Source organism: Anopheles funestus, chromosome X (assembly GCF_943734845.2).
Source record: "Anopheles funestus chromosome X, idAnoFuneDA-416_04, whole genome shotgun sequence".
Taxonomy (NCBI): Eukaryota; Metazoa; Arthropoda; class Insecta; order Diptera; family Culicidae; genus Anopheles; species Anopheles funestus.
This window is the reverse complement of record NC_064597.1, coordinates 8,665,086-8,680,299: the sequence shown is the minus strand read 5'-3', so window position 1 is coordinate 8,680,299 and position 15,214 is coordinate 8,665,086. Positions and strand designations below refer to the sequence as shown.

The window sequence follows — 15,214 nt, the reverse complement described above, 5'->3', positions numbered from 1 at the left end:
GTGTGTACCACCGTCGGACCAGCAGCAATAATGTAAGATTATGAAAGCGAAAATAAAAAAAAAAAAAACGAGGAAGCGAGCCCTTTTTTGCCGACTGCAAGAAAGGACAAACAAGGTGGAAGCTTCAAGGTCCTAAATGCTCGTGGTACGGAAACGGCCAGGGCAAATCGATTCGATCCCATGGCCCCTGGAAGTCTCCGGACCTCTAACCTCGGAGGTCGCGTAGGGGGAAGAGATGAAATCATAAAAAAGAAGAGAAAAAAATGAGGAAATGCCAGAAAAGAATAACTGTCATAAAACAGTGCACCATCGAGCAAACCGATCTAAATGGTCTTGATTTGTTAGATCGTGTGACCGATCCGATCTTCCTGCTTTCTTCCGCTGTTTTTTTTTTTTTTTGTTGTGGAATTTGATTTCTATTTGATTATGGTCTGTTTCCTTCCTGCACCTACGCTACCGGCCCGAAAGTTCCCACGTTGGTCGGATCGGTTTCGGTCACGCAGTCACGGCTGCGTGGAGCACCGATGGATGTCGCCTTTCATCTATGCCGGAACGCTCGGATTGTCGGATGTCACGGATTGCGTGCCGTTTCTACGCGTCAGCGCGTCTAATTTGTAATTTTATATGCCTTTCCGCAAATGTGGTTAGGTGGAACTAACATCGCTGGTGGTTGTAATGTTTATGTGTTGATACCTGGCTCGATTACATCAAGTTGTACTTGCTGTGAAGTTGTGATATTAGGATGATAATAAACAAATATGTACAAGAAGAAAAGGTGTTGTTTTATGCGTCAACAAGTCATTAATTTCTCAATACACCAATATTAGTTTTAAAAAGTATCTCTTTCATAATGACGTTGAAGATTGTGGAGCAAATCTAATCCACAATGAACTCATCTTCAGTAAAATTGTTTGAGTCCTTGAGCTAAGAAGAAGAGACGTTGCTAGCGATATTTAGACTCTTCATTTCGTGAACTAGGACTAAGAATTTTTTTGAGTAATAATGTGCAGATATTACTCACTTGTCCTCATACATCCATGATTTACATCAATTCCCAAACATTACTTACAAATACTTTAAGACCATGTTTCTACACAGTTTTGTTGGGGATTTCGAGAGCATATAGAAGATATAGAATTTGGGGCGGATATTGGGGCGGCCCGGTGATGTATGTGATAAACGGCAGGATCGCAAGAGCTGACTATCGAGATACGTGGTAAAATAAGTCTCGTAAGCCAGAAATGGCCGGCATGACCTCAGAGGTCTTTACGTCAAGAAGAAGAAGAAGAAAAAGAAGAAAAAGAAGAAAAAGAAGAAGATGTAGAACTAATGTTGTTAGAGATATCCGAACAAAATAATATGCTAAGTTCCGACTCACAGACATTCTTATAGGTATTAACTACAATCATATTTGTTTTGTGGAATTTAATGCGAAAATCTCCGGATCTGACCCAAAAAACGCCTTGGAAGGTTGTATCCCTTATGTACCTACAGCATACATTCTCTTAGAAACATTCCAGAGCAATATTTGAATATATCTTCCACGAGATTCAACAGGTATATCTGAGGATGTCAAGAATATTAGTAATACTAACTTCCTAGGTCTGGAACTTAACCAATATTTCTTAAAGGTACCTTGATACTATAGTACACTCAAGAATAGTAGTTTAAATGTTATTTTGATGAATTAGACGTAGCTATACATCGCTAAGTTGATCAAGTTGATAAGTTGATGAAGAATTAATTCTTAAGTTCATAATCTTGGAGATCTTGGATCCACAACTTCCTAGAATAATGGAGAATAGCTCCCACAGCTATCTCAGGTGTCTCTGTATATTCGAATGTGGTTAAACTTCAAACTTCCATATAGACTCGCAATTGTTTGGAAATTATTGAAGAACTAAGTTCCTAAAACAAAGTTCTGAAGTTCCAAATTTCAACGTCTAAATATGGTTACTAGCAACTACACAGTGATGTATGATTATAGCAAGAATTTTAGTGTCTTTTTAGAATCAATTGAGTTACATCTCTGCGCATGTAAAAAAGATGTCACACACCACTTTGACTTCTCTCCCGCTTCGGATGAAGTGTCCAAAATAAATAAATAAACACATCATGCAAACTGCACCCTTTGGCAATGCGTTAGGTTGTCTACCCAGTAATGAAGAGTTGCTTGTCGGAGTGCAGGAGTACATCCAAACACTTGTCTTGGTGGCGGTTTTCCAACGCGTGGTTCCAAAAATTTCAGCCACATCCGCCACACTAGGCCAGAAGAAACCGTCGACACCGTGAATGACATCACTGACACGACGCACTATCAGAACAATTTTCGTCCAGGCGTGAGGAGGTGTGCGCGGAAGGTTCAACGGAGGTGGAGGTTTTTGTCGCGATAGCAGTCCGCAGGCCTGTACTCATCCACCTCCACCTCCACCACCTTCCGCGCCAAGAAAAAAAAACCAAGCCTTTCTGGCGGCTTGCTGAACATTATTACCCTTTGGCAGTCGGGCCCACAGCCCATCATCGTATCCACCGCTCACCCAATAACAATAAATAAACAAATGCTTTTTTTATGGAAATTTTAAAAGTCGATAAAATGCTTCCAGCGCCTTGAGCGGTCGAAATTGACGAGCCGGCCGTGTCCGTTGTCGCTTACCTCGTCACCCCCCCCCCCCCCCAAGCGAGTTTGTGTGACTCGCCACCGTTCCAACCATTTCCATTCCTTCCCGTTTTTTTTCTTACGCTTCGTCTGTCCCGTGTTGCAGAAGGCACTCAGCAAACCACTCTAACTGCCACCTGAGATAAACAAAAAAAAAACTCCCCCCCGGTCAAAGGAACGGGATAGAAAAGTGGCCCGGCCCCGTCAGTCGGTGTCTTCGACTGTATTCCGGAACAGACGCATTTTGCACGTTTTTTTTCATCAACGTCTTCTTCTTGGCGCTGGGTTTGTTCTTCGTCTCTTTTTGCATCAAAGTCCCAAAAACGGTGTGCGTGTGCGTGGTGCGTCCGTGCATTAGCTTTTATGTTGCTGTGTGCGGGCGAATGAGGGCTAGAATAAATAAATTCACATTAACCGTGCACATGGATTTAGTGTAGTGGTTTCTTTTTCTTCCTGTCCATCCCGTGTTCTATCGTATCCTTTTTGGCACGCGGTACCAGCCATTTGTGAGGGGGACTTTGCTTTGTGTGGTTGATTTTTTTTTCAAATTTCAAAAACCACAAAGGATTTCCACCGAGGCGGCAACTATCGCACTATCGGTCTTCGGCACGAGCTCCATAATTGTCGTTGAATAATTTTGAATTTTAGCGATAGCAGCGACACGACACATAACAAAGAAAGAAGGAGCATACACACACACACACACACACACGGAGAGTGAGAGAAGAAAAAAACCCAAGGCTAGGCGAACAGTGGACGGAAAGCGATCGGATGCCGAAAAAAGCACCAGATAACAACTGCTGAAACGCAATTTCGGAATCGAAAACGCCGCGAAACCCGGGGTGGACAGGCAGGATTTTTGGCTTTTGGGCTAAGCGACACGAAACGCCGAAACTGCCCCGAAACTCATCATCAAGCGAATAAATATGGGAAAAACAAATCACCAGTCAAAAAAGGGACACCCGGGCGACGCACGACGCTTTTTTCGGGTTTTTTTTTGTTGCGATTTGCGGTGCGGAAACGGATTTGCTGCCGCAAAAGATGTAAAACAGCAAGCTAAACAGACGTTGCGCTTTTTTTTTTGGACGAACGAACGTGCCGAAAGAATTTGCCGAACGCAAGGGAGACACAGGTGAAACATTGGTCGATTGGCACGTATATCGATATTCTGGCGATATTCGGATGCTGCAAAAAGGTGAAGTGAAGTGTAGCGAAAGAAGAGCAAATAAAAAAAATAAACGAAACGCATTCTGTTACGTGTGTGTGTTGGTTGGTTTTTTTTTTGTTCAATATATTTTTCATATCATTTTATCCTTTTTGGAGATAATATATATAGTTTTTCAATAATGTTTAGAATACTATGTACAACAATGTGAGCCTGGTATCGACTAAAGAAGGGAAAGCGAGAGAAAGAATGAGAGAGAGAAAGAGAGAGAGAGTTATGGAGAAGAAGCGTTGTTCTGGATATGACAGTTGCTGATGGATTTTGCACACGAGCAAGAAGTGATGGGAGAAATGGATGACTGATAAACGTTCGAATAGAAGATCCGTTTACTTCGCCTTGCCCTTGTGGATGAGATATGAGATGCAAGACGTTCTACTAGTGTGCTTTAGTTGACAGTACACTAGCGCTTGTATACTACTTTTTTCCATTCTCTCTCGCTCTCTCGCTCTCTTTCTTTCTCTCACTTTCTTCTTTACCGTGCACATCACTTTCCCAGTACCGGTTTTCTGGTTCCCTGGCAAACGCTGGTCACCTTTACGCTCTCCGTGACTTTAGCTGTTTTGTTTTACATTTCTTTTCCACGTCCCCCGCGGCCATTTACTTTATAGCGCACTTGTTTTTTGCAAAATGTGTCCATTCCATTTTACATGCTGTTTTTTTTTAATTCCATTTTATCCATTTACCTTTTAGTACTTTCTATGACGTGTACTTTGCTTTGTTTTTTCTTCTTTTTGTTTTGCTATTTTGCTGCACGCTTAGAAACGATACCATTGAAAAGTGGGGGGGAGCGATGTTGAAATTTGTTTGTTTTTAAAAATTAAATTTTCATTTTATTTCAATTTTACCAGATTTACAACAGAATGTTTCACACATCCATCCATGGCTCCGTAAGCTACATATCCAACGTCCATCACGTTTATACCCAGGGATTCGGTACTTAATTTTAAACGTTTGTTTTCTTCTGTTGTTGTTTTGTTGTATTATTATTTTTGTTTTATTTCTTTACCATTTGCTCATTAACACGTTCGCATTCACACTTTCACATCGCCCACTCGTTCATGTTTACTATTCGCGGGTTTTTTTGTTTCTTTTTAATTTTTTTCTTTCTTTCTTTTTCACATTCATACTACCACATGCATACCTGCGTTCACGCGTATATGGAAAACCGTGTTGGGGGGGGGAGGGAAAAATATTGTACCTAGTGCTAGAGAGAGTTTTCTTTTCTTTTTTGTTTGCTTTTGTTCTTGTTGTATAAGTTTTTTGTTTTTTTTTCTTTTATACTTCTGTTCGATTTTTTATTTTGTTTAAATTTTGTTTCTTTCTTCTTTCTTCTGCTGTTTTTTTTTCTTCTTCTTCTTCTTTGCTCTATTTACTCGTTGCTTCGAATTTTCTTCGCTTGCTGTGACGGAAGGTGAACCGTTCCCGTTCGTATTTAATGCACACGATTATGCTACGGTTTTTTTTTCTTGCTGCCTTACTCTTAATATCTAGCCGAACTTAAATAGTGTACGATATACAGTTTAAAATATTTTAATTTGCAATTAAAAATTATGTATATATGTTTTATAGTTTATGTACTACCTAGTGCCGCAATGAGTTGTTTTATTTTCCCTCCCTCTCACATACCCCGCCTTTACTTCTTTCCACACAGTTTTTTTTTATATTTTTTTCCGTACTAGCGCTAACTTTTGCGTCATTTTCATTTTCTTTGCTAAATCGTGTTTTTTTTCTTGTTGTTGTTGTCTTTTTCGTGTTTCTTTTCACAATCCTTGCAGAATTGTTAGAAAAAGGCCCATTAAAGGATCATCGTTTAGGTGGACCGTGTCTGTGTGTATGAGTGTGGACCCTGGGAAAGGGGTTTGCTGACGGTTGGTGCTTTACATGACGACAAAAAAACCACCTACCGTAGAAGATTCGAAGGTATACAAACATTTTATCTTCCTTTTAAAAAATGCTTTCCCTCCACCGAACCGAAGCGAATGGAAATGAACTAAATTGCACAGTTTCGCCTGGAATGCATATTTCTAGCAAGCAAACCCCTTTATACGCTATTTTCATTTAAACAAAAAAAGATCAGTTCATACTTGTTGATTGCCCAAAAAAATGGAAACAAAACAAGCCAAACAACAATCAGCCTATACACAGTTTTAATTCGTAACACTTGCCTTTGCGGAAGGTAAGCGGGAGAGGAAATGGGAAAATCTTGGGGTTTTTCGTAGCTTAAACATTTTCTTAGCTATTGCGAAAATGGTGACAGATCTACGATTGAAATCGATTGCTTGTGAACGATCATACAAAAAACACACCTCGGACCGGAGCAGTGAAGCAAACGGCGGTAGCACAATAACAGGCTACAGGAGAAATTAAAAACCAAAAAAAAAGAAGAACCTCCCAAAACAATAAAATGGTGAACCACCCACCCACAAAAGGGAGGAAAATACTGATATGAACTATTTGATATAACATTTGTCTACGCTTTTCGTACGTTTTTCTTTTTTTTTGTTTTGCTCGGTTGGGTTCTTCTTCTATCTCACGATCAACACAAATTCCTATTCCGCATCAGGATTTTTGTTTTAAATCCCTATAACCCGCCATATTAAACCTACCGTCTAAATGGGTTTTTTTTTGTTAAATGTCTATTTCACAAACCGAACTGCATCGAAACGAGCCCAAACGGGTGCTTTCGGGGGTAGCAGTATATCTGAATATGTGTGTGTGTGTTGGCACCTTGGCTCCACACCGTCAACCACTTTAGGGCACGAGCACAGGAGCTGATAACATCGTGTTTGGTTGCGAGCGAGCGAGGAAACGTTCGAGAACGCTAGTGACGAACACGAGCGAGCTACACGTGAAGGTGAGTGTGAGTAGAAGAAGAGTCCTGTTTCTGTCTTGTGTTTTTTTTTTCTCTGCTCTGTTTGATATGATCTGCTCTCTGTCCAAGTCTGTCTCCTGTCACCAAGAGGAGCGCGAGCTGGCAGCTCTTCGAGCGACACTCAGCGTCGAGTGGTGCAAGTGTGTGTGTGTGTGTGATATGGATGTTCAGACAAGGGGTCGTTAGTGTCCCGCTACTTACACCATGTTGACGTACTTGTCCTGCGGGTTCATGTAGTCGAGCCCGTTCGGGCTGAACGTTTGCGAACCCATCGGTCCGGCCAGGGCGGACGTGGACGCGAGCCCAAAGTTAGCGGACGTAGTGTAGCCGGTGTGGCCCATATTGTAGTTACCCTGGTTCTGGTTCTGGAAGTAGTCCATCTGGCTGTAGTAGGACGGTGTGTTGTAGTTGTTCGGGTACTGCTGATACTGGTTGTGCCAGAAGTTGTACGTCTCGTGGTTCGGCACGTACGACAGCGGATTGTGGGACGTTTGTGGCGTGATCGGTGGCGACGGTGTCGTCATGATGGAGGAGTTCGACCCGAGCGGTGTCAGATTGCCGGCGGACGGCCCATTACCGAGACCGCCGCCCGCACCGACGCCCACCCCAACACCGACCCCACCGACGCCGCCCACACCGCCAACGCCGCCGACGCCGCCGACACCGGCCGAGCTGAGCGATTGCCCTAGCCGCGTGTTAATGTTGACGTACGCGGAGGACGAATGGTGCGCCAGGTTTAGCTCCGTGTCCTTCAGCAGGTCGTAGCCGGTTGGCTTCATGCCGCCTGTTTCGTTAACACCGCCGCCGCCGCCACCGCCACCGCCACCACCACCACCCGACCCATGATGATAGGACGAGGGTTGCTCCTTCTTGCAGATCACGTTGATCGGCGGACTGACGGAGGTCGACGGCGTTATCGGCAGTATCGGCGAGGCATTGCTGTGGCTCAACCCGAGCGGCCCATTATGGTTCGGTCCGGCCGGGTTTGACTGGTTGCCGCCGGTACCACCGCCGCTGCCGGAACCGGGCCCACTGCTACCGCTGTTGTGGCTGTTGTTCATCGGCGTGTGCTTGATCGTCGGTTTGTTGTTCGCGTTCACTAACGAGCTCTTCGTACCGCTGTGGCTACCGTTGTTACCGTTGTTGCTGCCGGCACCGCCGGATGAGCCGGATTGACCGCCGGACGGACCATTGTTACCGCCGGTCTGTCCCGAACGGGCCGATCCGCTCGAACCGCCACCGCCGGACGATTTGCTGCTGTTGAGATTCGATGAGGACTGGTGCTGCAGCTGTTGCCGGCACTTGGCACGTCGATTCTTGAACCATACCTATATAAACAGGGAAGAAAAAAAAAGACGAAATCTCACATTAGTATTGCGTACAAAACTCCTTTACCCTAATACCCGTAAAGCTGCCCACCAGCAGGGAACGAACAAGGCAGCAAGTGTTCCTGCTGTGTGCGCCCGCTGTGCTGCTTAGTGGCTGCCCGGTGCTACTTCACCAACTTCACCCAAATAAAAAAACGGTAATGATTCCGTAATCACTGGTAACACAACCCACGGGATAAAAGGAAAGTAATAAAGTGAATTGAATCGAAACAAATCACGCACTTCGGGGGCCTGCGTTTGTTTCCTCCAGGGAATGGTCCACACCGCAGCCGGTGAGGGTGGAATTCAATTTCTTTCCATCCAGCTAGCTAGGCTTAAACCGGTGAAGAACCACCACACCGAGGGACAGTATCGAATAACACGCGGAAGAAAATCACTCCACGCTACCCAAGGGAAATATGGTCCGGGTCGGTTTTCCCCTGGCGAGGTGGAAAATTTGTTTCCCATCACAGCTGGCCGTTGCTAAACGCAACTGCCAAAACAAACATATCGAAGCTATCCAGAGGAGAGGAGAAAAAAAACCTGATGATCTACAACCTGGCCGATGGGTAGAATAAAGGCTGCTCCGGCAAAGGTCCTTTTACCCGGTGCCCACAATGACACAATGAAAGAACACAATGGTCTGGGATGTACATACAAACAAACCAGAAAGAAAATTTTTGGCAAACCAAGACCCCGAAAATTGCATGACATGATCGATGACAGTAACGCACATAAAGACCCACAGAAAATGAAGCGATCACAGTAGCGCGGTTTGTTTGGTTAGGGTTTGTTGCTTCCGTCCCTTTCCCTGCCCTGTACCTGAGGCGGCAATCGATTACAGAGGATTTTCGGTTTGCGTGTTAAATGTATGCCGGACATGCAAAACAAACATACGCAAACGGTAAATTGCTCTGTTTGCGCGACCGTACTAACAGCAAAAGGGGAGGCATAATGTGTAAAGCAAGATATGTTGTGTCTATTTGATTTGAAAAGAAGACGAAGCAAAAAAAAGGAGAAGAAAAAAAACAGATGTTTCTAGCGTTATTGTTTGTTTGTTCCGTTTTTGTCACTAAGAGTATGCTGTACTGTGCTGAAGTATCTTGCAGACATTGTGTCTGCCTGTTGGTGTTTTTGCGAAAACTGTGCTCAATTGTGCAGCAGCTGGTAAGTATGTGTTGATAATCATTCTCAATAGTTTTATTGAAATTTAGAATAATAGTTTGCTATAAAACTCACGTTACTAGCCATAAAGGCGCGTTAGTTGATGTGCTAACGCAATTAGGCTGAATAAGGGCTTAATAAGCTCAATAAAATATTCTTGAAAATTTAAATAAATTAATTATTTTCTATTAAAATATTGTAAAATAAATTGTAATTAGTTTAGTAAAATATTTATATAGTCATTATTGCAAGAAAAATAAAACCATAATTAATAATGTGAAAAAATGCTATAAAAGAAAAATTAAATTATGCAGCCAAAATTAAACATATCTGCTGACAGGCTTACACACAATAGTTCACCTTGTTTTCCCCGCCGTAAAAAAAAATAATTCACCAACAAACTGATGCGTCCACACCGATAGTAAAAAAAAATATTCAATTTTCCGCACCATACGCAACATTTTCCCTCGCGCCGGATAACAAAACCCGGAAAAAGCGATGGGCTTTTCCTTCACGGTACCGTGATAGTCAAAACAAAGCAGATTTTTCCCCCTTTTTTTCGTTGCTTCGGTACGGTTTCGTCAATCTCGAACGTCACTCAAGCGAATGTAGCGACCAAAAACCGCGACGGCGAATGAATACCAAATCCTTGATTATCACTCCATTATACGGTCGGTTCGGTTTTTGCTCAATCATGGGGTGGATGATGCCGTGCAAGGAATACAGCATCCTACTTCCCAAAAACCACCCTCATCCCACTACTCTGACCAAACAGCAACAACAAAAAGAAGGGAAGTAAAAGCGCACTTCTCCCTTTGGGCAATTGATTTAAAATTAAAATTAAATCAACAAACTCAAAAACGGCGCCCGGCGAAAAACTGGGCGCACATCCATAAATGTTTAATTCGCCACAAACAACCAAAGAAAATTTGGCGCAAATGGGTGAACGGGGTGAGAGGGAAAGGAAAATGTGTCACTTGACACCCACCGCCCCCGGGTTTTCCGACACGTTTTGTTGTTTTGCTTGACACCATTCCATCCCGTCGGCACATGTTTTGCCGCCGGAAAATTCTCACCCAACCGATTGAGGGAGGGTTGTTCCTTCCGAACGCATTTTCTATTCCCCGGGAATCTATTCCTTTTTTCCCATTCGCTTTACGCCTTGAGTAACGCATTTCCCACGTATAGATACTCCAGCTCGCACTCACCTGTACGCGCGATTCAGGAAGATTGATCTTTAGTGCCACCTCTTCGCGCATGAAAATGTCCGGATAGCGTGTTTTGCCGAATAGGGCTTCCAGCACATCCAGCTGGGCCCGGGTGAAGGTGGTCCGTTCGCGGCGTTGTTTCCTCGGATTCACACCTGCAGATCGGGGTAAGAAATGGTAAAAGAAAAATGGAAGAAAGAGAAGAAGAAAAAATATTAGAAAACCATTCGTACATTTTGCCAAAAGATTCTGATTGTTAGGCATTTTTTGGGGGTGGGGGGAGGGTTTTTCTTTGGAAGGGAGAAAAGGGAGGCAGGTTAGAAAAATTGGTAAGCTTACGCTAGCCGCAAAGAAACTAATATAATCAACATTATCTGAAACGTAAAAAAAGGAGGAAAAACCAAAACGAAAATTCCGTTTAACCAAAAAAATTACGATAACGAGAAAACGAAAAATAGCAATGAATAAAATATTTTAATTGGACCAAATTTTTACTTTCATATTTAAATTCCTAAGCAAATGAATTCCAGTATTTTTAATTGATTTTGTATTTTATGTACACAATATAAACAAAAATCGATAGGAAAAACTAAAATGTCTGTACAAAAAAAAACAAGAATTTAATTGTCCTGAGCCAGAATGGCGACTACTCCTCCATTACGGTACGGTGGTACGCCCCATCCATTTGGCATCCCGGTGCTGGATGTGATGTCCTGCAAGAACATGGAAGCACAGTTAGTTTGGCTGCAAATAGTAAAAGTACATATCGTTACTGCTTCTGCTACGGAATATTAAACTGCACCTTCCTTGCATTATCCATTCAGAGAGGTTCAGAGAGTTCCGATTTCACATTCTGCTGTAAAGGAGTTAGCAAAATTACCCTTAACCCGTTACGTTGCAAGGATTTGAAAGTGAAAAATAGTAAATAAATTTAAAACCAAAAAAACAAATAAACAGCTGCAAGTGCAGCAAAAGGGGCCCCACCATAAAACCATTTCCGGCCGTAAAGCAATGCCATAATTATAGTGCGCCTGCAGGAAAGTAATTTAAATGGGGTTTTTTTTACAACACTGACGCCGCTTTTTTTGTTAACAGACACAGAGCATATCCTTTTCTTCTTACCCTTAGAAACCCAGAAAACATTTGAAGTTGAAAAAAAAGAGGAAACAAAAAGCTAAAATTAACTACACACACACGCACGCACACACGTATGCAGAGAAGTGTTTGAAGGTTCGGGTCCCACAGATGTGACCAGCCGTTTTGACAAATTTATTCCAAATCACGCCTCAGCTACCAGTTTTTGCCAGCGTATAGCCCGGTTACAACCCACCGAAAAACCTTGAAGCGAGCATCAACTAAGACAACAAAACAGACACACGAAAAAAAAAGCCCAACAGAACGGAACAGAAGCGAACAAGGAACAAGCAAACACGGCTGCAAAAACGCCGCAAAGACCCCCTGATTTATGGCAGGCACGTACGTAGCCTTACAGCTTTGCACCCCTTGAGCAAGGAGTTTTTGAATGCTGTTTTAGCACCGGGGGTCACTTTATAGAAGAAAGAGAGCTAAAGCGAGAAAAGCGGTGAAGAAAGTGAGAAAGGAGATTCGGGCCTGCATGTCCCGTGAGATTAAGGGGGAAAAATTCGATGGCTAAAACAGCGAACGAACGCAACCAAATCAACCAATGCGCTGCCATACGGTGTTCCCGAGGGGGGGGGGGGGGGGGGGGGGTTTCGGGGAAACTGTCCGCGAGAAGGGGTGCTTTTTGTTGTTGTTGCTTCCCTGCATCCGATCGGTGTGTCCGAAAAATACAAAATGGTGGTTGTCTTGTCGATCGCACGAGCATGATTGTGACTGTTGATTTGGATGTATTATTTTTTTTTTGATTTTACAATTTTGCTTTTACGATTTTCGCGCAGCATGCGGTGTCTGGTGTATGCGTGCGTGTGTGTGTGGTCGTTCCGTGGCGCCAACAGCGCCATCTTTGTTGCAGCATTTTCACCATCCCATCCCACTAATCTCCCACGTACGGCTAATGTCTCAGAACAAGCTCAGAACAGCAGAAGGGTAGTTAAAAGGCGATAGCCTCGAGGATATTAGTGCATTTAGTTTTGTGTTTTTTTTTACTTGAAGAGGGATATTTAAAAAAACACACACACACACATACACACATAAAAGCGTGAAAGTCTACTGCGTGAAGTGTCCGGTGTTAATATTTGTTTTCTTTTCGCTCGGGCAAGTCACACACGTCCCAATTCCCGAGTCACGTGTGCTGCTACGGGTCTTCCCGAAGGGGCTTTTCACCTCCACCATCACCCTTCTTCACCGTCGCCGGTGGGTGGGCTTCTCTTACCACGCGAACCGGTAATTGATATACAAACACACGCACGCACCCATCCTCGATGGGGTGTTTGCGCACGCCAAGGAAGTGAACCTTAAAATTCGATATCCTCTCCAAGGTTTGACGACACTTCGTACCGGGAGGAACCGGGTGAAGTTGACTTTTTCGAGTCCCATTCGCAGGATCTCGGGATGTATCGATTACAAGGGGGGAAGGGGAGGGGAGCACGAGGGTCGGAGCAAAAGCATGCGAGAAACCCTGCCGATGTATACGAGGGGGGTTCGTATCGCATATCCCATCCACCGGGATACGACAAGTGTCTGGCAGTCGTTTGGCTTGGGTTTTGTTTCTTGATCGTGTACCGTACCTAACGGTGACGTAAACGCAACGGGGTATTAATTAGCCGTACTGCTAGAATTTCCAACGGATAGCAGAGCAACAATGGTTTGAAATGGATTTGCATTGTCTTGTAAAATCGATTGCCGCTGGAGGATTTGCTGGTAGGTTGTCTAGGTGTAGCCGAAGCCGTACAGCCCAGGTGAAACCTTTCGGATGCGGCTGGGTTTTTTTTTTTTTTTGGTGCGTGAATCCATTTCACAAAACACTCTCCACACGCCGGTAAAAGGTCACGTCGGGCTGCAAACTAAAACCGAGTTCAAGCCCAATTTTCCATAATAGGTTGTTTTTTAGTTTCTATGTGAAGATATTACCATCCAGTATTCGAAAACAAACGTTAAAATGTTTACCAAAAATTTCTTCAACAGCCCGGCACAAAAGCGGTTGACGAGTTGCGTCGGCGAACTAGAACGTAGTGTCTCGTCGATCGTTGGCGCTACTCGCTATCTGCCAATGCACCCAACACGGAGGGATGGTATGGTTTGATTTTCATTTGCCACCCCGGTAAGCGGTTTATCTCGACCGGCAATGTCCATTCATGGCAAACCAACAACGACGAAAATATAGAAAAAAAATAAAGCGAGACACAAACTCGCAGCTGCAACGGATCCCTCCCCGGAATGGGTAAAAGGGATTTTTGAATTTCGATTACCGTCCACGGGCCACAGACCGATAGACCGAATGCAGTGGGAAAATGATCACCTTTCCTTTAAAAAAAAAAAAACATCTCCTCTTGTCGTTTTTATAGCAAACTGGTATTGCTTTTATAGCAACAAAATTGAACTAGTCGCTCAGTTAAAAGTTCACTTTTAGAGTTTGTTCTTTTGAGAATAAAAAAAACAAAATTTTCTTTTTCCATCATTGCAAGTTTCACCCACAGTCAAGGCATCCATTAGGGGCAAACACACACACACACCAACCGTATGCTAAAGACACCGGAATTCAGTACACTAAGTAATAAGAGTGATACAAAACAGAAAAAAGAAGCAAAAAAAAAACCCCAAACTCACCAATTCGCGGCAACCAACCGTAACCGAACGGCACAAATGGCCGCTTCTCGATTCATTAAAATTTAATTTGTCACTCAAGCGCAACCGGCGGTAATACAAAAGCGCGCGTGGAATGGTGGAAGAGAGAAAAAAAAGAACACATTTTCATTACCATGTTTCGGTACTTTTTCCCGTCCACTTTCGAGTGTGAATGTCCGGACCGTGTTCTGAAATGCAACATGAAGCAATAATGAAAAACCGAAAGAATGGAGAGAAAAAAACACACACACGTATTCTTGCCCTGTATCGCCATCTTAAAGGTTCGCCGCTACTGTCACTTTGCGCGTCGTTTGGCAGGCGCTCGCGCCATTTGCTGTCAGGTTTCGGCATATTCCCCCAACCCGCGGACTGCCCTTTTTCCCTTAAGGCTTCTCTCCCTGAAGGTGGGGGAGGGAGGCGGGAAGGAAAGAAAACACAATCCCGCTTGCTGATCTACCGAGATCTCGGGACGTCAGCACGTCATGGGAAACAGCGTCAAAAACTGGGTGCGAAGAAAAATGCGAACCACTGACTGGTAGTCAGTCCCGGAACGGTGGGGCAAAAAAAAAGAGTTAAGACGAAAACCAACTGTCGGCTGAAGCTTTTGATGGGGCGTCTTAAACAAAAACGAGTAAAGCAACAGAAGAACAGAAAACAGAAGAAAAAAAATCCCCAAAAAAGAAGAAGAGCCAACATGGGGCGGCTTTGCTTTTAACCTTCGGCTAAGTAAAAAAAAAGAAAGGGCAAAATCTCTTCAACTTCTGGTTGCTTCTTTTCTTTCGCGGGGTAAAGCAAAAGCACACGAGGAAGCCAGAAAATGAAAGGAAAATAAATAGAACGAAGGGAATCTCGGTGGGATAGGAGTGACGGATGAATTATTGTCACGGTGATCACTCGAGCGTAATTTTGGAAGCGCTCTGTCGCGAGTTCAATGCTTATTCTCATCTTTGTTTGGCA

General features: G+C 43.7%; 1 protein-coding gene across 2 annotated transcripts in view; it reads right to left on the bottom strand.

Moving 5' to 3' along the window:
- Positions 1-4,838: 4,838 nt before the first annotated feature.
- Positions 4,839-15,214, bottom strand: part of LOC125766723 (homeotic protein ocelliless) — a 31,833-nt gene continuing 21,457 nt past the window's right edge. For both annotated transcript variants that reach the window (XM_049432911.1, XM_049432912.1), the window contains exons 3-4: positions 10,493-10,647; positions 4,839-8,081 (exon numbers count right to left, since the gene is read on the bottom strand). In XM_049432911.1, coding sequence (XP_049288868.1) covers positions 6,951-8,081; positions 10,493-10,647 — 1,286 coding nt within the window. In that variant the 3' untranslated portion in view covers positions 4,839-6,950. The remainder of the gene's footprint in view (positions 8,082-10,492; positions 10,648-15,214) is intronic.